At 43.9% G+C, this 26,903-nt stretch overlaps 1 protein-coding gene across 5 annotated transcripts in view; it reads right to left on the minus strand.

The window, feature by feature from the left end:
• pacs2 (phosphofurin acidic cluster sorting protein 2) overlaps nucleotides 1-26,903 on the minus strand; it is a 195,448-nt gene that overhangs the window by 7,931 nt on the left and 160,614 nt on the right. For 3 of the 5 annotated variants that reach the window (XM_045708102.1, XM_045708276.1, XM_045708228.1), the window contains 10 exons: nucleotides 23,823-23,894; nucleotides 22,788-22,921; nucleotides 21,792-21,924; nucleotides 20,719-20,823; nucleotides 9,180-9,286; nucleotides 8,758-8,912; nucleotides 8,136-8,246; nucleotides 7,712-7,820; nucleotides 3,571-3,603; nucleotides 254-296 (listed from right to left, as the gene is read on the minus strand). In XM_045708102.1, the coding sequence (XP_045564058.1) occupies nucleotides 254-296; nucleotides 3,571-3,603; nucleotides 7,712-7,820; nucleotides 8,136-8,246; nucleotides 8,758-8,912; nucleotides 9,180-9,286; nucleotides 20,719-20,823; nucleotides 21,792-21,924; nucleotides 22,788-22,921; nucleotides 23,823-23,894 (1,002 nt within the window). The remainder of the gene's footprint in view (nucleotides 1-253; nucleotides 297-3,570; nucleotides 3,604-7,711; nucleotides 7,821-8,135; nucleotides 8,247-8,757; nucleotides 8,913-9,179; nucleotides 9,287-20,718; nucleotides 20,824-21,791; nucleotides 21,925-22,787; nucleotides 22,922-23,822; nucleotides 23,895-26,903) is intronic. The other 2 variants (XM_045708134.1, XM_045708173.1) reach the window with 2 other exon arrangements.

The raw sequence follows: 26,903 nt of genomic DNA on the forward strand, positions 1-26,903 counted from the left end.
CTGTCTACATTCAGAGAAAGATACCTACTCTGATAAACAGATCTGTCTACATTCAGAGAAAGATACCTACTCTGATAAACAGATCTGTCTACATTCAGAGAAAGATACCTACTCTGATAAACAGATCTGTCTACATTCAGAGAAAGATACCTACTCTGATAAACAGATCTGAATACATTAAGAGAAAGATACCTACTCTGATAAACAGATCTGTCTACACCTACCCTAGAGAGGTTAAGAGAAAGATACTTACTCCGATAAATGGAATGAACTTCTGACATGAGTCCTCATCAGGGCTGTGGAGAGACCAGGGCAGAAGCCAAACATAGGGAAACAGGAAATAGAGTGAGCACGTGCAGAATAGAATAGCTTCAGGATGAAGGGTTTGTCTAGTATTGAGACTAGAGGCTTCAGGAACCCTATGACGGTTAGAGCTTTCATGTGCTCCACTCGAATAGAATGGTTGGTTTCTAACCAGGCAGTCAGTTGCCCCCAGGGTTGGTAAAGCCTTCATCTTATATTAATAAATAATGTTGCTTGTTTCTACAGATCCCAGGAGACAGGTAGATCAGCTTGAACACAAGACAGCATAGAGTGTTTCTAAACCATGAAAATCTTTGTGCGGTTTGAAGGAAATATAGTTTCAGAGCAGGGTTGGGGTCAATTGCATTTCAATTCAGTCAAGTCAGGAAGTTAGCAGTGATTTCAAATTCCAATTTTACTCATGGCTTGACTGAATTTAAATGGATTTGACCCCTACTTTGTTTGAGAGTCTGGGGTCATCATTTGAAAGAAGAGGGAGGACAAAATGTGTAAAAAAAAAAAAAAAAAGACAGGTAGTTGAGTAAACGACCTAAAAACAACCCAGAGTTAACCACGCGATTCTCTTAGTTCCTTAAGAAATATATTATATACACAGTATCGAGGGTCAACTTGCTACAGTCATAACAGAATTTATAAAAAATTTGTAAAACTTGGTGGTTAATAGCTACAAAATATAACCTTTAAAAATATTTTCATGGTCCTTTGAGACAGATTTAAGAAATTATATTTTTAACTCGTCTATTTAACCTATAGTATGGGTTATACTAATACAATGGAACTGTATATACCTGTAGAGGACGCCTTGGGAAGGAACCCGAGGGAGGAGAGATTCTATTGGTTAATACCACTCTGACCAACCTTACTACAGTAATGCCGTGCTATTGGACAGAGAAAGTCACATGATAATTAGTAACTACTAACTAGATCTATAGATCAACAGTCTCCTGAAGCAGGAACCATGTTAAACTACGACCTGTTCAAATAAAAAAAAACTAAAAACTACATTATTTTGTTTGATTTATACTTATACACCAAACACGTTTTGGTTTTGTAGTCTTTGAATGGCATATGGCTTTAATTTGATTCAATCATTATCATTGTTGGGTGTGTAACTGATGTACACGTGTAGACGGACGTTGCTTCAATTGTCTCCAAGCCTCGAGTTTCATCATATCCTTTTAAAAGGTCCAAAACAAATCCTGGAGAAACAAAAAGTCTGAAGTCGTTACATTGATGATTATATTTTCTTTGTAATTGAAAAAGTATAAACTAACTACATACCAGTTTGTAAGGTTCTGCTTTGGAACCCACTACTAAAACTCTGATCCAATCATATGCCCCGGTTGCCTTCTAGTACCCAACAACCCAACACCTGATTGGTGGCAGAGAAGCAGGAAGCAAGACATGCATGCTGCATAGCCAATCACTGGCCTGCACCAAGCCATCCCATCATTCCTGCTGCAGCCAATCAGACACCACCACACCAACAGGACACAGGAAGGTTTCAGGAAAAGGTACGTCACGGTCCAGCAGGTCACAGCACCAGCTAGTAGGGTCGGGGTCAATTCCCATTCAACTCCCATTCAATTCCCATTCAACTCCCATTCAACTCCCATTCAATTCCCATTCAACTCCCATTCAACTCCCAGTCAATTCCCATTCAATTCCCATTCAACTCCCATTCAATTCCCATTCAACTCCCATTCAACTCCCAGTCAATTCCCATTCAATTCCCATTCAACTCCCATTCAATTCCCATTCAACTCCCATTCAACTCCCATTCAACTCCCATTCAACTCCCATTCAACTCCCAGTCAACTCCCAGTCAATTCCCAGTCAACTCCCATTCAATTCATGAAGTACACTAAAATGACAATTCCTTCAATGCTTTTCAATGAGTAAAGTTTTGAATTGGAATTGTGTTTACTTTCTGAATTGACTGGAATAAGAATGGAATTGACCCTAACCCTACCAGCTAGGCTAGGGAACTGCTATCCACCACTCACTCCTTCCCACCCCCTCATAGGGTTCTGGTCAAATGTAGCACACTATATAGGGAATAGGGTGCCATTTGGGACACAACCCAGATGTATGGCCAATGTACATGCATTAATGTTCCATTAGACCATGTTAGAACAAAGGGCAATCAATCTAGCAGGAAGCTTGATTACATCACACACAGGGAGATAATGGAATGGTAGGAAACAGAAAGAAGGGAGGAAGAGAGGAGAAAGAAAAGGAAGAGGAGGGGAGGAAGAGGAGGAGGGGAGAAAGAGGAGGGGAGGAGGGGAGGAAGATATGGGGAGGAGGGGAGGAAGAGGAGGGGAGGAGGAGATGGGGAGGAGGGGAGGAAGAGATGGGGAGGAGGGGGGGAGAAGGAAGAGGAGAAAGAAAAGGAAGAGGGGGGAAGAGGGGAGGAAGAGGAGGGGAGGAAGAGATGGGGAGGAGGGGAGGAAGAGGAGGGGAGGAGGAGATGGGGAGGAGGGGAGGAAGAGATGGGGAGGAGGGGGGAAGAGGGGAGGAAGAGGAGGGGAGGAAGAGATGGGGAGGAGGGGAGGAAGAGGAGGGGAGGAGGAGAGGAAGAGATGGGGAGGAGGGGAGGAAGAGGGGAGGAAGAGGAGAAAGAGAAGGGGAGGAAGAGGATCCAGAGAACAGCAGCTGTAACTGACAACCTGACACTTTATCAGTACACTTCCCATAGATTCACTTTTTTCATTGTTTAGTTTATTTGTCAGGGACCATGCACGACAAATATTGTACCATATTTAGCTACATAGCTTGTTAGTCATGTGTGGCTTAACTTGATAGACAATGAAGCATGCCATGTCAGGATCGTTGTCGGTTCGAATCCCTCTGGGGCCACCCATATGAAAATGCACACAATACTGTATGTCGCTTTGTTTAAAAGCATTGGCTAAATGTCGTATATTATTATGATCATTTCTAGAGTAATGCTAACCGGCTAAGGATTGTGTGTCTGTTAGCAGCTGGCTGTTAAAGTGTCAGGTTACAGATAGATACAGACTGCTGAGGAGAGGAGGAGAGATGAGAGTGGATGGATCTGGTCTAAAACACAGAGAGAAGGACAGAGAGAGGGACAGAGAGAGGGACAGAGAGAGGGACAGAGAGAGGGACAGAGGGAGAGAGAAAGAGAGACAGACAGAGAGAGAAAGAGAGAGAGACAGAGAGACAGAGGGGGACTGAGAGACAGAGGGGGACTGAACAGACTGAAGCAGACCACAATACCTTACTGCAAAATCAAAATGAAAGCTCTTTTTCCTTCAAGGATAGAAAAACAACAAAGAAAACGTAAAGAAAAGAACATGTTATTGACAAACACACAGTGATGGACAGAGACAATGGCCTTGGTTAACAGCGTTCTGCTCTCAACAGACCAACGGCTCTCTCAAATAAACAGGGCTGGCTGCATTCTAGTAACTTTCCAAAAATTTAACACGTTTTTGAGAAATCCTGGTTGGAATCAGAGAAGGAAATCAGCAGGAAACCCTGGAATCCTCCAACCAGGATTTCTGGAGAAGTTGGGAATTTTGGTACTGACCTGTGTCAGCCATAACCACACTACAACCCTATTCCAACGTGACCTGTGTCAGTACCATAACCACACTACAACCCTATTCCAACGTGACCTGTGTCAGCCATAACCACACTACAACCCTACTCCAACGTGACCTGTGTCAGTACCATAACCACAGTACAACCCTACTCCAACGTGACCTGTGTCAGCCATAACCACACTACAACCCTATTCCAACGTGACCTGTGTCAGCCATAACCACACTACAACCCTACTCCAACGTGACCTGTGTCAGCCATAACCACACTACAACCCTACTCCAACGTGACCTGTGTCAGCCATAACCACACTACAACCCTACTCCAACGTGACCTGTGTCAGTACCATAACCACACTACAACCCTATTCCAACGTGACCTGTGTCAGCCATAACCACACTACAACCCTATTCCAACGTGACCTGTGTCAGTACCATAACCACACTACAACCCTATTCCAACGTGACCTGTGTCAGCCATAACCACACTACAACCCTACTCCAACGTGACCTGTGTCAGCCATAACCACACTACAACCCTATTCCAACGTGACCTGTGTCAGTACCATAACCACACTACAACCCTACTCCAACGTGACCTGTGTCAGCCATAACCACAGTACAACCCTATTCCAACGTGACCTGTGTCAGCCATAACCACACTACAACCCTATTCCAACGTGACCTGTGTCAGTACCATAACCACACTACAACCCTATTCCAACGTGACCTGTGTCAGTACCATAACCACACTACAACCCTATTCCAACGTGACCTGTGTCAGTACCATAACCACACTACAACCCTATTCCAACGTGACCTGTGTCAGCCATAACCACACTACAACCCTATTCCAACGTGACCTGTGTCAGCCATAACCACACTACAACCCTATTCCAACGTGACCTGTGTCAGCCATAACCACACTACAACCCTATTCCAATGTGACCTGTGTCAGCCATAACCACACTACAACCCTATTCCAATGTGACCTGTGTCAGTACCATAACCACACTACAACCCTACTCCAACGTGACCTGTGTCAGTACCATAACCACACTACAACCCTATTCCAACGTGACCTGTGTCAGTACCATAACCACACTACAACCCTACTCCAACGTGACCTGTGTCAGTACCATAACCACACTACAACCCTATTCCAACGTGACCTGTGTCAGCCATAACCACACTACAACCCTACTCCAACGTGACCTGTGTCAGTACCATAACCACACTACAACCCTACTCCAACGTGACCTGTGTCAGCCATAACCACACTACAACCCTATTCCAATGTGACCTGTGTCAGCCATAACCACACTACAACCCTACTCCAACGTGACCTGTGTCAGTACCATAACCACACTACAACCCTATTCCAACGTGACCTGTGTCAGTACCATAACCACACTACAACCCTATTCCAATGTGACCTGTGTCAGTACCATAACCACACTACAACCCTATTCCAATGTGACCTGTGTCAGTACCATAACCACACTACAACCCTACTCCAACGTGACCTGTGTCAGCCATAACCACACTACAACCCTACTCCAACGTGACCTGTGTCAGCCATAACCACACTACAACCCTATTCCAACGTGACCTGTGTCAGCCATAACCACACTACAACCCTATTCCAACGTGACCTGTGTCAGCCATAACCACACTACAACCCTATTCCAATGTGACCTGTGTCAGCCATAACCACACTACAACCCTATTCCAATGTGACCTGTGTCAGTACCATAACCACACTACAACCCTATTCCAATGTGACCTGTGTCAGTACCATAACCACACTACAACCCTACTCCAACGTGACCTGTGTCAGCCATAACCACACTACAACCCTACTCCAACGTGACCTGTGTCAGCCATAACCACACTACAACCCTATTCCAATGTGACCTGTGTCAGCCATAACCACACTACAACCCTATTCCAACGTGACCTGTGTCAGCCATAACCACACTACAACCCTATTCCAATGTGACCTGTGTCAGTACCATAACCACACTACAACCCTATTCCAATGTGACCTGTGTCAGTACCATAACCACACTACAACCCTATTCCAACGTGACCTGTGTCAGTACCATAACCACAGTACAACCCTACTCCAACATGACCTGTGACACTATAATTCCCTAGAAAATTAAAATATGATCTTAAAAAAAATGTATATCTCCAAGTGAAAGAGAAACTGATGTGTATTAATCCCAGCAAGTCCCCAGGAATGGTATTAGCTGTTCATTAAGCAGCTGTTAATAGACGCACATAAAAGGACTTTATGTCCCTCATGCTAAATAATTACCGTACATCTCATTATAATCTGGCAGCGATGATTTAATTTGAAACTTTTATATTCAACAACGTGCGTTTATAAAAAGGAGGTGAATATTTAACTCGAGTTTAGTAATTAATACATAAATACAGTGCCCTGAAAAAAAGTATAGTATTTTTGAATTCTCTGAGTGGGAGCAGAATTAATGGTTATTCAGTGAAGGCAAGTCGTCCAGGTCCTGAGGCAGCAGAACATCCCTGAACCATCACACTATCGCCACCATGCCCGACCGTTGGTACGAGGCCATCCGTCAATAAGCTGAAGAACAGCTGGGTCATGAAACAAGACAAGGATCTAAAACACAAACGCAATTCTACGTCAGAATGGCTGAAAAGAAGCATGTACAACATTCTGGATTTGGCCTGGTACAAATACCAGACTTAAAGCCGATGGTGATGTTTTAGCAGGACCGGAAACGAGCAGTTCATTCTTGAAAACCCATAAATGTTGCTGAGTTAAAGCAGTTCTTCATGGAAGAGTGGGCCAGAATTCCTCCACAGCGACGTGAGAGACTGATCAACAACTACAGGAAGTGGTTGGTTGCAGTCATTACAGCTGAAGGTGGAACAACCAGTTATTGAGTGTAAGGGGGCAATTACTCTTCCACACAGGGGAATTGGGCGTTGCATAACTCTGTTTATTAAATAAATAAGTATAGAAATGTGTTATTTGTTCACTCTGATTTTCTTTTATCTAATATTAGGTTTTGGTTGAAGATCTGATAACGCCTCCCAAGTGGCGCAGAGGTCTAAGGCACTGCAGTGCTTGAGGCGTCACTACAGATTCGGGTTCAATCCCGGGCTGTGTCGCAGCCCGCCGCGACCGGGAGACCCATGAGGTCGGCGCACAATTGGCCCAGCATCGTCCGGGTTAGGGGAGGGCTTGGCTGACAGGGATGTCCTTGTCCCATCGCGCACTAGCGACTCCTGTGGCGGTGCCGGGCGCAGTGCATGCTGACATGGTCGCCAGGTGTACGGTGTTTCCTCTGACACATTGGTACGGCTGGCTTCCGGGGTTAAGCGAGCGTTGTGTCAAGAAGCAGTGTGGCTTGGCAGGGTCGTGTTTCTGGGAGGACGCATGGCTCTCGACATTCGACCTCTCCAGAGTCCGTACGGGAGTTGCAGCGATGAGACAAGACTGTAACTACCGATTGGACACCATGAAATTGGGGGGGGGTAAAAGTTTTAAATAAAAAAGATTTGACAACATTCAGTGTCAAAAACATGCAAAAATAGAGAACATCAGAAAGGGGGCACTACGTATTAGTCGCCTCTTTATAATCCACATTGTTAAAGAAACGTTTTGAATGAAATCACTCTGCCAGATAATGAGATGTGGTAACTTTTGCACTTAACAGCACATTACTTGTGCAATACGACAATTCCGCCCATAAAGTAAGATAACTGAATGGGTGTGTGTGTGTGTGTGTGTGTGTGTGTGTATACATATATGTTGCCCTTACCTCTTCTGTTTGTATGTGAGCATGGCCTCAGCGATGGGTAGTTGGTGAGCTCCATTGGCCCCGACCATATACTGGGTTACCCTGGAAACCACGTCTGGACTCTCCTGCACTGTACACCACATGACAGGATTGGTTGATTTATTGATGGCATTTTTCGTCGTTCAAGAGGAAATTATTTCTACAGCTTACAGGATACATAAACACAAAGATTCTCATACTATTCTGTTTTCACAATAGCCCAGTCTCAGATCTGTTAGTGTCAACTCATTTCTTCTGGTCCCAGATCTGTTGGTGCTATCATATCAACTCCTTGTTCTGGTCCCAGATCTATTCTCATGCTAGCACCAACAGATCTGGGACCAGGCTAGCCTTATACATCTGATAGTACTGTAGCTGTGCTAAGTGTGTGTGACGTCTGTCGTACCCATGACTGGTGCTTCTGGCTTGTAAAACAGGTCACTCCACGCTGTATCCTGGAATAAACTGTTATATCGATAGTCTATGGTACCCAGGTACTTGGAAACTGGGTGAGATCCTGAATAGAATCAAAGAACAGACAACACATTATACACAATAAGATCCTTTAGAAAAGCATGTATATAGAAATGTGTCATTTAAAACAATATACATTTATACAGTAACTTCCAACTGTAATGTCTGAATTAATTAAAACACGAATGAAGTATAGTGCATTCGGAAAGTATTCAGACCCCGTCTCCTTTTCCCACATCAGCCTTATTCTAAAATTGATTACATAATTGTTTTCCCTCATCAATCTACACACAAAACCCCATAATGACATCACAAAACCCCATAATGACATCACAATACCCCATAATGACATCACAATACCCCATAATGACATCACAATACCCCATAATGCCAAAGTGAAAACAGGCTTTTAGAAATGTTTATTATAAGTATTCAGACCCAATTTAATCAATTTTAGAATAAGGCTGTAACCTAACATTAATGTGGAAAAAGTCAAGTGGTCTGAATACTTTCCAAAGGCACTGTATGTCAGTAGTTTAGTGCCAAAAACTCACCTAGTGGTATGATGAGGAACCTCATGTAGCCCAGCCAATCAGGGGTCTTGTAAGAGAGATGGTCTACAAACAGCCTGAGGACTGCACCTAGGTAATGTTGGGCCCCAGCCACAGCTATCTTTATGGGGATGGGAGTCTGGCTGTTACAGTTACAGCTACGAGACACAACAGAAACATATAAGAGGCTAATGGCATAAGACTCATGTCCTGTTATTGTAATATTGTTATTGTATAGCCCAAGCTGACTCCCATATGTACTTTTTAACTAATCGATTCCTGCATTCTATGTATACAATAGATGGTTGTTTGAATACAGCTGCATCTCTAACTGGTCAATTTAGTTACAGTACAACTTTTCTGAAATCTGAATCTAGTGTACTACAATGACTGAAGAGAAAGAGAGGGATGGGTGAGAGGCTTACAATCTCTGTATGCGTGAGACGATGGTGGTGAAGGCGGCCTGGATGTCTGCTGTAGTACAGGTACACACCACTGGGAGGTGCTGGTTCTGGAGAACACCTGAGAGATACTGAAAAAAAAAACACATGGGGGAATGATAAAAAAAAGAAAATGTATTGGGATCCCCATTAGTTGACGCCAATGGTGACAGCTAGTCTTACTGGGGTCTGACACATAACGAATACAGACATGACAGTGAAAATACTTTACAATTTACACACGTTTAAAAACATTAACATCTATCAGTTACATATGCATGTCAGCACATACACACAACATGTAGGTCACATGGAGGAGAGGTGTTGTGCCGTGAGGTGTTGCCTTGAATTTGTTTTGGACCTGGGGACCGGGGCGGCAGGGTAGCCTAGTGGTTAGAGTGTTGGACTAGTAACCGAAAGGTTGCAAGATCGAATCCCCGAGCTGACAGCGGCAGGTCATTGGCAAAAATAGAAAAAAAGAGTAGAGGGCCTAGAGAGCTGCCCTGCGGTACACCACACTTTACATGTTTGACACATACGTTTTCTCAATAATATCAAAGGCTGCACTTAAATCTAAAAGTCCAGCTCACACAATCTTCTTATTATCAATCTCTTTCAACCAATCAGCAGTCATTTGTGTCAGTGCAGTACATGTTGAGTGCCCTTCTCTATAAGCATGCTGTTGTTCATTTGTTTACAGAGGAATAGCATTGTATTTGGTCAAACACAATTCTTTCCAGCAGTTTGCTAAGAGCTGGCAGCAAGCTGATAGGTCTGCTGTTAGAACCAGTAAAGGCTGCTTTACCACTCCTGGGTAGTGGAATGACTTTGGCTTCCCTCCAGGCCTGAGGACAAAGACTGTCCTCTAGGCTCAGATAAAAAATATGACAGATAGGAGTGGCTATAGAGTCAGCTACCATCCTCAGTAGCTTTCCATCTAAGTTGTCAATGCCAGGAGGTTTGTCAATATTGATCGATAATAATTTTTCCACCTCTCCCACAATAATTTTACAAAACTCAAACTTTCATTATAGTTTTTTTATGCATGAGTAAAATGACTCACTGTTAGTGGTTGGCATTTTCTTCCTAAGTTTGCCCACTTTGCCAACAAAGTAATCATTAAAATAATTGGCAACATCAAATGGTTTTGTGATGAATAAGCCATCTGATTCGATGAAAGACGTGCAGCCAGACTTATTTAGCCACTCATTTTGCCCCATCTTTTTCAACCATAGAGTTTTTCAATTCCTCATCAATCCATGGAGCCTTAACAGTTCTAACAGTCAGTTTCTTAATTAACATGTTCATGTTTATCAATAATTGGAAGGAGCAATTTCATAAATTCATCAAGTGCAGATTCTAGATGCTCCTCATTAATCACATCAGACCAACAAATATTTTTAACATCATCCACATAAGAGTCACAGCAAAATCTGTTGTATGATCTCTTATACAATATTTTAAGCCCAGCTGTTGGAACTTTGGCTTTCCTGGATATAGCCACTATATTGTGATAACTGCATCCAATGGGTGATGTCCCCGACTAATAAAAAAAAACATCTTTAAACAAGAGTCATGTGTTCTTAGCTATAAACAACCTTCTATAGCAATACCAGTCCCGTGCGAATAGGGCAGAATGTCCGTTATTCCAGAGGATGATTCGGGAAAGGGATTCTTTCCCCCCCCCCCCAAACTTCACCCTTTAATTATAATTGTTTTCAATACATTGACAATTATGACGGAAGCCTGGAGGTTTTTATTCTAGGCGTGAAGATACAATATTTCAACATGTCCAGGTGTTGGTACCACACTGATAACTCGAGCTTGGTTGTCAAGTTTCTTAACCATTCCAAATCATCTTTGGTATAGTGTCATAATCATTTGGATATTTCATAATCATTAGGATAATTTCACTTGAGATGCGTTTTTAAGACTATGGATGAGAAAGTTAACATTTAGGTCAGTTGTAATGCTGCATTGCTACCTATTAACAGCAAGGGTTGCATTAAATAGGCTCAATCATTTTTAGTGACGCATTTGGCAATATTCAATTGATACGCACAAAACATATAAATAAAAGCATTCACTCTGAAAGTTGATATGGACTACATGTAAGCCTATTCATATATAAACTTATGAGCAGCACTTAGTTAAATTTATCCAATCAGTTATTGTTTTCTTTGCGCAAACCGCGAGCAACACATGTCAAACTCCGACATTTCTCTGAAAACACAGGGATATCGATTCGCATGGGACTAGTATCATCAGAGGACCTTGTAGTTCGCCCCCCCAAAAAAAAAAACAGTAGGTTATTCTGTTTGGAATTGTTACTCTCCTGCCATGTAAAAATGTCTGACATGGCGGATTCTGGGACGGGATTAAAAAGCCAGATGTGGAGTTTTGTGCTCGTGTACTCCCCCAGTAAAAGGAATCCAGTCTGAATAAGGCATCATAGGGCCTGACCTACAGCATATCATAATCAATACATTGGATATAACAAACTCTGAACACCGTAAACACATGTGACAGCAAAATGGATGCAGAGGACGTGAGAAATAAATTCGAAATGGGGGAATGTTTACTAGTTGCTCATGAGGTAAAGGTGGAAGTCAGATGTGTGGAATGCATGTGACGAGTTGTGGAAAATACTGGAGATCCAGACAAAGAAGGTAAGGATCAAGCGCTGTGTGCATATTGTGTGCGCCAAACAGGTGCTGTTAGATTACAATATCATTTTTATGACCGTTTGGAACAACGGTAACACTAAATACATTATAAGCGTACCAGAGTCTGTTGTCCAATTTTGTTGTTGTTGTTGTTAAGCATTTGGTACAGCAAAGACTAAAAACAGTAACATTCATTCGTGAATGCAATTTCTGAAATGGTTTATATATTGTTTAAGTAAATTATTCAAGGCTCGCTTTATTTTATTTTAAAACTAAAATGCTTGATTGCATTTTCAAATCATGAATTACTTGTATGTTGTGTGATGACATGAACAAATTCATTGATTGGTTGATACAGTAGCCTATATACAGTGCCTAAGGAAATTATTCAGACACATTGACTTTTTCCACATTTTGTTACATTACAGCCTTATTCTAAAATTGATTAAATAAAAAAATAACTCCTCGTCAATCTACACGCAATACCCCATAATGACATCACAATACCCCATAATGACATCACAATACCCCATAATGACATCACAATACCCCATAATGACATCACAATACCCCATAATGACATCACAATACCCCATAATGACATCACAATACCCCATAATGACATCACAATACCCCATAATGACATCACAATACCCCATAATGACAAAGCATTACAAAGCAAAGGGAAAACAGGTTTTGTAAATATTTGCAAATGTATTAAAAATAATAAACAGAAATACTTTATTTACATACAGTACCAGTCAAAAGTTTGGACACACCTACTCATTCAAGGGTTTTTCTTTATTTTTTACTATTTTCTACGTCGTAGAATAATAGTGAAGACATCAAAACTATGAAATAACACATATGGAATATATATTAACCAAAAAAGTGTTAAAGAAATCAAAATATATTTTAGATTTTAGATTCTTCAAAGCAGCCAACCTTTGCCTTTTATTAAAAACGTTTTTTTAAATGAATTTAACATTTATTTAACTAGGCAAGTCAGTTAAGAACAAATTCCTATTTACAATGATGGCCTACCCTAGCCAAACCCTAACCCAGACAGCGCTGGGCCAACTGTGCGCCGCCCCAACTGTGCACCACCCTATGGGACTCCCAATCACGGCCGGTTGTAATACAGCCTGGAATCGAACCAGGGTCTGTAGTGACGCCTCTAGCACTGAGATGCAGTACCTGAGACCGCTGCACCACTCGGGAGCCCCAAAGCCTTGATGACAGCTTTGCACACTCTTGGCATTTGAAGGGGTTAAACCAAGGGCTCACACCTTTTAAAAGGTTAATCAATTGTGTTAATCAATTCTACGAGGCCTCTGTGTGTATTTTAACACCTGTTCTGAGTGTTGTGCCCTTCAGACACTATCAGAAGGTAGAAACCAGCCTACGTTCATACTCCTCCTGTCTGGTCCCCAACCTGGCTATCTGAGGTTCTGACAATACGACTGGTTTTCTGAGAACACAAGGCTGCTGCAGGCCTGATGAAAACAGACACCTGTCAGAAGATGCTTGGACTCGTTCACCTTGTTATGACTCTATACTTGTGATGAAAGGTCAAGTTTTGGTCAAACTCACTTCTGAGCTTTTAACAGCTGACAAGATGGTTACTGTTGTCAGGGGAGGTTAGATTTATTAAAATGTTGTTCCCAGGGAAACACACGCAAGGAGGACTGGGAGAGGCTATATGAGTTACAGGATGTCTTAGACATTTTGCAGAACCTGGGGAGAGCTATCATATACTGTACTCTGTACCAACTTCTGCCTATAATTGTATTACTAAAAGGAGTATTTTAATACTTAAACAAAGAGTCTGTTTGATAATTATATAGACCTGATCATCTGTTGAAGAAATTGACCAACACATTCTCTCAACCAGCTTCACCTGGAATGCTTTTCCAACAGTCTTGAAGGAGTTCCCACATATGCTGAGCGCTTGTTGTGTCACGATCACTGTCTTCAAACTCCCTATCATAAATAAGCCAAGGCGCAGCGTGCATGTAATTCCACATCCTTTAATCGAAAGTGAACCCTTACACAAACAAACAGGTCGTCACGGTTGTCGTTGGTTAAGGAGGACCAAAACGCAGCAGGAATGTGGATGCTCATCTTGTGTATTTATTTACAAACTAAGTGAACACCAAAACAACAAAACGAACTCACGAACAACAACAACAACAACAACAACAACAACAACAGTCTGGCAAGGCACAAGGCTAAACTCAGAACAATCTCCCACAAATACACAGACAAACACACCCAACTAATATAGGACTTCCAATCAAAGGCAACACCACACAGCTGCCTTCAATTGGAAGTCCACCCCAATTAACTCAACATAGAAATAGATCAACCAGACTACACATAGAAATACATCAACATAGACCATAACTCAAAACCCGGAAATAATAAATCAAACACCCTCCTAACTAACACACCACCCTGAACCACATAAAACAAATACCCTCTGCCACGTCCTGACCAAACTAAAATGACAATTAACCCTTATACTGGCCAGGACGTGACACAGGTAAAACAGAAACAGAACGTGACGCAACCGTGGCAACCACACAAAACACTCACAGAAATAATAACTACCCACAAACACAGGTGGGGAAAAGGCTGCCTAAGTATGATTCCCAATCAGAGACAACAATAGACGGCTACCTCTGATTGGGGACCATACCCAGCCAAACAAAGAAATAAGAAAACTAGATTGCCCACTCAAATCACACCCTGACCTGACCAAATAGAGAAATAGAAAGGCTCTCTATGGTCAGGGCGTGACATGTTGGCTGCTTTTCCTTCACACTGCGATCCAACTCATCCCAAACCATCAAAATTGGGTTGAGGTCGGGTGATTGTGGAGGCCAGGTCATTTAATGCAGCACTCCTTCACTCTCCTTCTTGGTCAAATAGCCCTTACACAGCCTGGAGGTGTGTTGGGTCATTGTTCTGTTGAAAAACAAATGATAGTCCCACTAAGCCCAAACCAGATGGGATGGCGTATCGCTGCAGAATTCTGGTGTAGCCATGCTGGTTAAATGTGCTTTAAAATGTGCAAAAATCAAACATTTGGACTCATCAGACCAAAGGACAGATTTCCACCGGTCTAATGTCCATTGCTCATGTTTCTTGGCCCAAGCAAGTCTCTTCTTCTTATTGGTGTCCTTTAGTAGTGGTTTCTTTGCAGCAATTCAACCATGAAGGCCTGATTCATACAGTCTCCACTGAACAGTTGATGTTGAGATGTGCCTGTTACTTGAATTCTGTGAAGCATTTATTTAGGCTGCAATTACTGAGGCTGGTAACTCTAATGAAATAATTAATGAGGTGGTCCTCATGAGAGCCAGTTTCATCATAGTGCTTGATGTTTTTGCGACTACACTTGAAGTAACTTTAAAAGTTATTGACATTTTCCAAATTGACTGACCTTCATGTCTTAAAGCAATGATGTACTGTTGTTTCTCTTTGCTTATTTGAGCTGTTCTTGCCATAATATGGACTTGGTCTTTTACCAAATATGGCTACTTTCTGTATACCACCCCTACCTTGTCACATCACAACTGATTGGCTCAAACACATAAAGGCGGCAAGAAATTCCACAAATTAACTTTTAACAAGGCACACCTGTTAATTGAAATGCATTCCAGGTGACTACTTCATGAAGCTGGTTGAGAGAATGCCAAGCGTGTGCAAAGCTGTCATCAAGGCAAAGGGGGGCTACATTGAAGAATCTCAAATATATGTTGATTTATTTAACACTTTTTTTGGTAACTACATGATTTCATATGTGTTATTTCATTGTTTTGATGTATTCACTATTATTCTACAATGTAGAAAATAGTAAAAATAAAGAAAAACCCTTGAATGAGTAGGTGTGTCAAAACTTTGGACCGGTAGGATATATTAATATGGGCTGTTTTCAGCTCTTTCCTGGGTAGCTTATCAGAGATAGACATAATACGGAAAAGAGCAAACGAAGGAAGGAAGGAGCAACCAGACGCTAAGAGATATATTTGAAGCCCCATCCGAGGAGGGAACCTGGAAGGGATTCTCCTCGGTCACCCCTGGAGGGGATGGGGAACAACCTCCACGCCCCTCTACCGAGGTTGACCTGCCCCAGGAATTAAAGGGACAGTTCGGCACCTCGCAGAGACCCAGACCTAAGGGAAGCCATGAGGAAGGTGAAGGTGATCGACGGGAGGAACGTCGACGGGTCAGGTGAGCCCCCTCTTCCTTACTATGCAATCAGGCGGGGTCTCTTATATTGGGTCGTGCAACGAAGGGGGGAAATCCAGGAATTACTAATGGTGCCTAGACCATACAGGGATACAGTCCTACAGTTAGCCCATTCCCACGTCCTAGGAGGACACCTGGCACGGGACAAGACTATCGACAGAATCATGCAGAGATTCTATTGGCCCCGTGTCACCCGGGATGTGGCCAGGTATTGTAGGACGTGTGATCAATGTCAGCGTACAGCTCCACGGCCACACCTACGTAACCCTTTGATTCCTCTCCCCATCATAGAGACTCCCTTTGAACGCATAGCTATGGACCTCGTGGGACCCCTCCCAAAATCTGCCAGAGGACACGAGTACATCCTAGTGGTCGTAGATTACGCTACCAAGTTCCCAGAGGCCATACCCCTGCGTAACATGTCGCCCAAGGGAATTGCCAAGGAATTGTTCATGATGTTATCTCGGGTAGGCCTTCCCAAGACGATCCTAACTGATCAGGGAACCCCGTTCATGTCCCGGTTGATGAAGGACTTGTGTCAGTTATATCAGGTTCAACAGATACGTACAAGCATATTCCACCCTCAAACAGACGGGTTGTGCGAACGCTTGAACAAAACGATTAAAAGCATGTTGAGAAGAGTGGTGTCCAGAGACGGGAAAAACTGGGACATGCTTCTCCCACACTTAATGTTTGCCCTGAGAGAAGTACCCCAGGCGTCCACTGGATTCTCCCCGTTTTAATTGCTCTTCGGCAGACCCTGTCGAGGGATCCTCGACTTAGCCAAGGAGACCTGGGAGACCCAACCATGTCCCTTCCGATCCACAATAGAACATGTTACCCTGATGAGAGACCGCCTGTCGGCAGTGTGGCCCATAGTAAAGGAGCATATGGAGAAGGCGCAAAGGACCCAAGGCTGGGCCTACGATAAGTCCGCGACATCCCGTGAGTTCTCCATGGGAGAGAAAGTGATGGTGCTCGTGCCCACAGTTGAACACCGCTTGCTGGCGCAGTGGAGGGGGCCCTACGAGGTAATGAAAAGGGTCTCACCGGTCACTTACCTCATCAAGCAACCTGACAGGAGGAAGAAGGTCCAACTCTATCACATAAACCTGTTGAAGAAGTACCATGGAAGAGAGGAGGAGGTGGCTTTGATGGCCATGGAGGGCCAAGGAAAAGAGGAGGTTCTACCACAGGTGCGCCATGGCCAAACTCTCTTGCCGGAACAGTCGAGACAGCTAGACAAGCTGATTATTCACTTCGGCCGGGTATTCTCTCCGTTCCCAGGACAAACAGATGTCTTGTTCCACCATATCCACACTGAACCCGGCAAGAAGGTGCATATCCGTCCTTACAGGATTCCTGAGGCCCGCCGAGTCATCGCCAAGAACGAGGTAAGGGAGATGCTGAGGATGGGTGTGATCGAGCAATCGACGAGTGAGTGGTCCGGTCCCATAGTCCTGGTCCCCAAACCCGATGGTAGTATGAGACTCTGCAACGACTTTAGGAGCGTGAATGCAATCTCTACATTCGACGCGTATCCCATGCCCCGCGTGGATGAACTCTTGGAGCGCTTAGGAAAGGCCAAGTTCATCACCACCCTGGATTTGACGAAGGGATATTGGCAAGTGCCGGTGGCTCCAGAGGACCGCCCAAAGACCGCCTTCGCCACACCGGAGGGGCTTTTTCAGTATGTGAGGATGCCCTTCGGACTGCATGGTGCTGCTGCAACTTTCCAACGCCTCATGGATGCCATTCTACGGCCCCATCAAGAGTACGCAGCGGCGTACATAGACGATGTGGTCATCCACAGCGAGGACTGGGATAGTCACCTCCTACGACTACGGGCGGTGCTCATGAGTCTCGAAGCCACAGGGTTGACAGCCAATCCAAAAAAATGCTGCCTGGGTCTGTCCGAAGCGGAATACCTGGGGTACACCGTGGGGAATGGGAAAATACGCCCACAGGCAGAGAAGACCAGGGCAAAATCGGGACTGGCCTCGACCCCAGACCAAGCGGGACGTTCGGGCCTTCTTAGGGATAACGGGATATTATCGCCGTTTTATCCCTGGATATGCAACCATTGCCAACCTCATCAAGAAAAACTTGCCAAACCGGGTAGAGTGGAAAGATGAGGCGGAGGAGGCCTTTCAATTGCTAAAAGAGGGCCTGTGTTCTGATCCCGTCCTACAGGCTCCGGACTTCTCACAAGAGTTCATTGTACATCGGCCTTCGATACGGGGCTCGGGGCCGTACTAGCTCAGGGTGAAGGCGAAGCAGAGAGGCCGATTCTCTTTATAAGTAGAAAGCTCAGCGATCGGGAACAGAGATATACTACCGTAGAGAAAGAGGGCCTAGCCATTAAGTGGGCCCTCGATTATCTCCGGTACTACCTACTGGGTCGGAGGTTTGCATTAGTTACGGACCATGCGCCCCTCACGTGGATGGCTGGTAAGAGAAACAATAACAACCGAATAGCCAGATGGTTTCTTGCTTTACAACCGTTCTCTTTCCATGTCATCCACAGGGCCGGATCGAGGAACGGGAATGCAGATGCGCTGTCCCGACGCGACCAAGACGGTGCGTCTGGCGCCCGACCCTCCGGTCCGGTCCTTGAGGGGGGAGGTATGTGGAAGGACCACCAGAGGGCAGGCTGGGCTCACGGATAGTAGCCCAACAAGGCATGTGAGACAAGGTAACCAGAGTCAATTAAGCACAGCTGACGGTACTAATGAGATATTCTCTTTCCCCTACAAGAGAGAGGATGGAACCAGCAAGGAAGGGGGGAAGATAAACTATCTCTGGAGAATGGCTACGGAGAGAGAGGTGCTATCCAAGAAGATCCATTAAGACGGTGACGAATATGTGATTGTTGTTATAGTTTGAAGATAATCGTAATGTGATCCTGTGTCATCTAAAGAAGATGTATGTTGTTCCTTTGGAGATTCTCATTGACTGTGTTGGAGTGTTTGTATTGTCAGAAATCCCTCAATAGAGAACTGTGTTGAATCAAGAAAACCTACTCTGGACTCGTTTATTCCACCTTTCCACTTTAGAGTGACACCAAATGACTTGGTCCGCTCACAATACATACATTCAGCAGTCCATTAATCAGTTGGTGTGTGTGTGTGTGAGATGCAGGGTTGAAGCTACGAACCCATAGGCTTGGCTCTCTCATCCGTTCCAGGCTTCTGGGAGGGAGGGTGGACAATGAGCCTATCATAGCGAATGTAAACAATGTCCCCACGCGCTCTGGCAGCTTTCATGGCTGGGATAAGTTCTTTCCTCTTCTGGCACACAGCTTAAGGATAGTCCTCATTGGGGAATATACATGTTCCTCTCAAGTTCTTGGCTCTTTCCAGAACAGTTACGTTGTCCTTGAACCTCAGGAACTTGACCACTATCGGACTGGGCCTGTCACCTGAGCCGGTGGTGGGTTTTCCAGTCCTGTGGGCGCGCTCCACCTCAATCTTCCTGTGGTCCATCTTCAATTTCTCAGAGATCATTTCCCTCACTATGTCCTCAGACTCCGTCCAGGTCTCACGTGGAGATTCTGCAATTCCGTCCACAACCATGTTGTTCCTCCTTGATTGTCCCTCGAGATAGTCTGATTTATCTGTCATTGTTATCATGGATTCACACACAGAACTGATGTCCTCTCTCAATGACTTCCAGATTGCTGTGATCTTACTGTTCTCCTGTTTCAACTCATCGAGCTGACCCTGGGTGAACTGCAAACCATTATTCAGGTCCTGGACCTCTCTGGTCAGGTCATCCATTATTTTATTAGTTGAATCCACCAGTATTTGGACAAAACACTCGATGCTATTTTCCTGTTGTTGTATCAACTACTTGTAGAACTATTTTTGTTCATTTAAAAGATCCTTCACCTGTGATGGAGAGACGACACTGTCCTCAACGGTAATTCCGCCGGCTTTGTTCAATGTCATGGAATGCAACGTAGGTTACTCTGTTACTCCTCTCAGTTCCAGACAGGGCAGGATGCAGGGAAGATTGAAAACAACAACAAACAGCAGGGATCTAGACAGCCTCAAGAACCAGGACAATCCTCGGTCCCAGTCACAATGGCTAACCGCGTCGCGGGCTGCGTTCAAGCCCTAAAGAAAACCCTACTAGCTCGATAGGCAGCTAGCTAGCAGCTAGGCTAGCTGCTGCGCCAAACAGCTCCTCAGACCCGGCCTTGGTCAGCAGGATCACCGAACAGATAGTAGCGGTCCCAGCAACTGATGCTAATCACGTCACGGGATCTAAACTCAAAATGTAGATAGCTAGTAACCAAACTTCTTCAATAGACTTTCTAAAACAACACACCGAGCTCTCCCTCGTTCCCCATTCAACAGGTAGTAACAAGAACACCCTGAAGGCATTGTTTGCAGGCAAGCGAAACAGTTTGAGAAAGGGAAAATTTAAAAAATAAAAGAAATGGACAGGGAGAAATATAATGTGAGAATACGAGGGCGTAAAGAGAAGTTGACTAATTCGTAATTCTATCTATTGTTTTTCCTTCTGGTCGTCATGGAGACAGACCAGAGAGGGGTCACTAAACTGTCACTTCCTGTATATCACTTTCTGTCTCTTACCTGGCCCTGCCAATCAGATGTGTTGATGAGGATGATGCTGTCAGGTAGATGGTGGTCAGACACCAGGATGTGGTTCAGCTGGTCATACACGGTCTTCCTGGGGATCTGTGGAGGGGGAATACACTTATAGAATAGATAGAAAATAATCAAAATTGTTATTGTGCATCGAAATAGAAATTCATCACACACAGCCGAGATGCAGACACTGGAAGAGCCACGCCCCTGGAGCCGGTCAGCCACAGAGCCACGCCCCTGGAGCCGATCAGCCGCAGAGCCACGCCCCTGGAGCCGATCAGCCACAGAGCCACGCCCCTGGAGCCGATCAGCCACGCCCCTGGAGCCGATCAGCCGCAGAGCCACGCCCCTGGAGCCGATCAGCCACAGAGCCACGCCCCTGGAGCCGATCAGCCGCAGAGCCACGCCCCTGGAGCCGATCAGCCACAGAGCCACGCCCCTGGAGCCGATCAGCCACGCCCCTGGAGCCGATCAGCCGCAGAGCAGGCTAGCTCAGTACCCCCTCTCATTGAGTAACTCAAGGTGAAGGCCGACCGGGGTACTGCAGGCTGCCATTAGCAACTAAATTACCCTTATAACTTCTTCTGTGTGCGATTTCAAAAATGATCAGTTCAAGGACATACATCTGGTGTATTAGAAGCAATTATTGGTACCCTCATAGTCTTCAAAACATATTTTTATTCCCACGAAGATTGACATTTTTCCATTCACTCTAATGGGGTATCTTGTTTTCTGCAAACAATGGCTGCAGTACCGCAGTCGGCCTTGAACTACCGTGGCTTCAATAAGAGGGAGCAGTTGTTCTCCCCTGGATTCAAACCAGAAACCATCTGGTTACTGGCCCACCTTTCTAACAATGAGGATACCACAGAGACAGAGCCTCTCAGAGAATTATAGACCAGCATGCTCTACAACCCCTCTGCATCACTGCGCTAATCTAGTAAATGTTATTTATTGTGATCTAAAAGGCAAAACTGATCCTACATCAGCACTCCTAAGCTGTGATGCTTGATACATACAGCCACTGATCTGGTTTGCTTGCAGTGTGCTCCTCCTACCTGTAGATGGCAGCGTGTGTCGAGCAAGCGTTCGTTATCCAGGCTGTTGGCTCTCTCATTCTGTGGCCTGTTGGGCTGGCGCTCCTTTAGGGAAGTACTCCTCCCTCTCCTCCCTGCCAACTTAGCTTCCTGCCTGGAGAAGACACCAGAACACTAAAGTGAGGACAGAAGGGAGGAAAGGGGGCTTGTTTTCTTCAGGTAGAGGAGAAAAGAAAGGAAGATGATAGATTTGAATTAGGGAGTGTGGAATGACACAGGTAGACGGGCGTGAGGTGTGACCCTAAATGAGTAGAGAGCAGGGCCGGCTCTAGAGGGGATGCAGGTTAGGGCGTTGCCACCAAAATGATTGTGGTCGAGTCATGTTAAACTACAAAATTCCAGGATATTAGCTCAGAAAGACAAAAGTTCTGTCTGCCCACCAGAAATGTCATCCTAGAAACAGCCATAGGAAAGAGGGAAAAATAGCTATTGTTTCATCAATTGGAGAAAAGAGAGAAGGACATGTGGTGTTTGAGCTAGAAATTATGAAAGACAAAAGGTTGGGAGGTGTGAGGGAATTCTCAAGAGCAAGGAACCTACAACCTGGAGAAGGCTGTTAAGCCGAAACATTTGTGTATGCTACCTCGATGCAGAAAAAAACCTCGTGACATCTTTAATAATCCCAGAGATCATGGTCGGCTGGATGGTGAGAGTGGATTGGAGAGAAAAATAAATGCTGTCGCCACCTTTCTTTCCTACCAAGGTGCCTGGACTGAAGCAAGCTGAACGTGAGAACATGCTGTATCTAGCCGAGGTTTGAGAGAGGGAATCAGAGGCTCTTTCTCAATTCATCTTTTCTCGATTCCTTGCATCCTGTCTTCTCACCTCCTCAAAACACACTGGATAAGAAGGTCTGAAGAGAGGGACCATGGACCTTCTCCAATAACGCTTGAGAAGGAGGAGATAATATGCGAGGAATCATTGAAAGATGAATTGAAAGAGTTAGCCAGTATTTACCATCTGTTGGAAGGGATGATGAGGGACTCTGTCTTCTTCATCTTGCCAGTAGGGGGCAGTTTCTCCAGGAAGGTGTCCATGTTGTCCATCTCCAGCTCTGTAGTGGGGGTTACTGCCTCTGGTTGCTCCTCCTGCTGGGACGGAGCAAATACAGGGATGAGACACAAAGGCAGGTGGTAGTATCTAGTTTATTTTTGTCATTTATACAGGTTACTCTCACTAGCTAGGTTTCCATCCAGCTGGTGACAGATTTTCATGTGAATATTCTACCATCTGCATGAAAACAATTTGCACATTTTCCCACTAGAGTTGTGTTTCCATCAAATGTATTTTTTTTTGTGGATAAAAGTGCATGATGACATAGCGCACATAAAAATACATTTTGCAGTAAAATAAATGTAAAAAAAAAAAAAAAATCGGCTTTACTGATGGTTTTGTCACAATGAATATTGTGTTATATAGCGAATGTGTCCACTCTGGTAATGGTCCCTGTGCTCTAGCCAACAGCTGGCAGATACAGTGCGGGTATAGCCTACATAATGAGATTATTATGGACTAAAGACTGAGATTATTTTAAATTTCTCAAAAACGGCAGCCAAGCATCGATCTTCATGTCACCAGAATAACACCCTGAATATTTATTGGTGAGGAGCATGAAGCTCATCGTACACTTTCACCACCCTGTAAAGTTCATCACAACATAACGAGTGACTCCAAGTTTACTTCGATATGACAGTCATATCAATATTTGCGCATAAAGGAGTATGCACTGTAATTTATTGCCTTATTCATTTTACAGACACAAAAAGATCCCACTTTGTCTGGTGTATTTTGTTTTGTCGACATTTGGAAAGTTTACCGACAAATGTTCTGGTCTGTCATGAAATGTTTTAATCCGATATGTACTTTACTGGAGTGAGATAAAATAACTTCAATAAGGAAGACTTGACCACGACCCAGTGACCAGGGGATAATAGTGCTACAGTATCTACCATCAAATGGATGGATGGATGGCAGTTGTTTGAGAATACTTACAAGAGAAGCGTTATCTGAGACATTGTCCACCTGGAACTTGTCTCCGCTGCTCTTAGTCTTGTCTGGGTCCATCTGGAGGGAAAAGGGAAGAGAGGAGGATTACAATTTGCGAGGGAGGTGTATAGCTACAACAATTTAGCTACAACCCTATAGCTACAACAGTCAGTATAGCTACAACCCTATAGCTACAACCCTATAGCTACAACAGTATAGCTACAACCCTATAGCTACAACCCTATAGCTACAACACTATAGCTACAACACTATAGCTACAACACTATAGCTACAGCACTATAGCAGTATAGCTACAGCAGTATAGCTACAACACTATAGCTACAACACTATAGCTACAACACTATAGCTACAACACTATAGCTACAGCACTATAGCTACAGCAGTATAGCTACAGCAGTATAGCTACAACAGTATAGCTACAGCAGTATAGCTACAACAGTATAGCTACAACAGTATAGCTACAACACTATAGCTACAACACTATAGCTACAACAGTATAACTACAACACTATAGCTACAGCACTATAGCTACAACACTATAGCTACAACAGTATAGCTACAACACTATAGCTACAACCCTACAGCTACAACCCTATAGCTACAACAGTATAGCTACAACACTATAGCTACAACACTATAGCTACAACACTATAGCTACAACAGTATAGCTACAGCAGTATAGCTACAACACTATAGCTACAGCAGTATAGCTACAACAGTATAGCTACAACAGTATAGCTGCACCAGTATAGCTACAACACTATAGCTACAACACTATAGCTACAACAGTATACCTACAACAGTATAGCTACAACACTATAGCTACAACACTATAGCTACAACACTAAAGCTACAACAGTATAGCTACAACAGTATAGCTAGAGCAGTATAGCTACAACAGTATAGCTAATAGTATAGCTAACAATATAGCTAGCAGTAAAGCTAGCAATATAGCTAAAACAGTATAGCTAAAACAGTATAGCTAGCAATATACAGTTGAAATCGGAAGTTTACATACACCTTAGCAAATACATTTAAATTCAGTTTTTCACAATTGCTGACATTTAATCCTAGTAAAAATTCCCTGTCTTACGATCACCACTTTCTTTTAAGAATGTGAAATGTCAGAATAACAGTAGAGAGAATGATTTATTTCAGCTTTTATTTATTTCATCACATTCCCCCAGTGGGTCAGAAGTTTACATACACTAAATTAGTATTTGGTAGCATTGCCTGTAAACTGTTTGTCTTGGGTCAAACGTTTCGCGTAGCCTTCCACAAGCTTCCCACAATAAGTTGGGTGAATTTTGGCCTATTCCTCCTGACAGAGCTGCTGTAACTGAGTCAGGTTTGTAGGCCTCCTTGCTCGCACACACTTTTCAGTTCTGCCCACAAATTCTCTATAGGTTGAGGTCAGGGCTTTGTGATGGCCACTACAATACCTTGACTTTGTTGTCCTGAAGCCATTTTGCCACAACTTTGGAAGTATGCTTGGGGTCATTGTCCATTTGGAAGACCCATTTGCGACCAAGCTTTAACTTCCTGACTGATGTCTTGAGATGTTGTTTCAATATATGCACATCATTTTCCTGCCTCATGATGCCATCTATTTTGTGAAGTGCACCAGTCCCTCCTGCAGCAAAGCACCCCCACAACATGATGCTGCCACCCCCGTGCTTCACAGTTGGGATGGTGTTCTTCGGCTTGCAAGCCTCCCACTTTTTCCTCCAAACATAACGATGGTCATTATGGCCAAACAGTTCTATTTTTGTTTAATCAGACCAGAGGACATTTCTCCCAAAAGTACAATCTTTGTCCCCATGTGCAGTTGCAAACCGTAGTCTGTCTTTTTTATGGTGGTTTTGGAGCAGTGGCTTCTTCCTTGCTGAGCGGCCTCTCAGGTTATGTCGATATAGGACTCGTTTTACTGTGGATGAAGATACTTTTGTACCTGTTTCCTCCAGCATCTTCACAACGTCCTTTGCTGTTGTTCTGGGATTGATTTGCACTTTTCGCACCAAAGTACGTTCATCTCTAGGAGACAGAACACGTCTCCTTCCTGAGCGGTATGACGGCTGCGTGGTCCCATGGTGTTTATACTTGTGTACTATTGTTTGTACAGATGAACATGTTACCTTCAGGCGTGTGGAAATTGCTCCCAAGGATGAACCAGACTTGTGGAGGTCTACAATTATATTTCTGAGGTCTTGCCTGATTTCTTTTGATTTTCCCATGTCAAGCAAAGAGGCACTGAGTTTGAAGGTAGGCCTTGAAATACATCCACAGGTACACCTCCAATTGACTCGAATGATATCAATTAGCCTATCAGAAGCTTCTAAAGCCATGACATCATTTTCTGGAATTTTCCAAGCCGTTTAAAGGCACAGTCAACTTAGTGTATGTAAACTTCTGACCCACCGGAATTGTGATTCAGTGAATTATAAGTGAAATAATCTATATGTAAACAATTAATGGAAAAATTACTTGTGTCATGCACAAAGGAGATGTCCTAACTGTCCAAAACTATAGTTTGTTAACAAGAAATGTGTGGAGTGGTTGAAAAACGAGTTTTAATGACTCCAACCTAAGTGTATGTAAACTTCCGACTTCAACTGTAGCTAGCAGTATAGCTAACAGTATAGCTAACAGTATAGCTAGCAGTATAGCTAGCAGTATAACTAACAGAATAGCTAGCAGTATAGCTAGCAGTATAACTAACAGTATAACTAACAGAATAGCTAGAATTATAGCTAGAATTATAGCTAGCAGTATAGCTAGCAGTATAACTAACAGAATAGCTAGCAGTATAGCTAGCAGTATAACTAACAGAATAGCTAGCAGTATAGCTAGCAGTATAGCTAACAGTATAACTAACAGAATAGCTAGGTTGTCTGATGGATCTCATCCAGGGTATATTATGTCCTGGGAGGGTGACAGTCTCATCCAGGGTTTATTATGTCCTGGGAGGGTGACAGTCTCATCCAGGGTATATTATGGTCCTGGGCTGAGAGGGTGACAGTCTCATCCAGGGTATATTATGGTCCTGGGCTGGGAGGGTGACAGTCT

This window comes from Salmo salar, chromosome ssa01, assembly GCF_905237065.1.
Source record: "Salmo salar chromosome ssa01, Ssal_v3.1, whole genome shotgun sequence".
Lineage (NCBI taxonomy): Eukaryota > Metazoa > Chordata > Actinopteri > Salmoniformes > Salmonidae > Salmo > Salmo salar.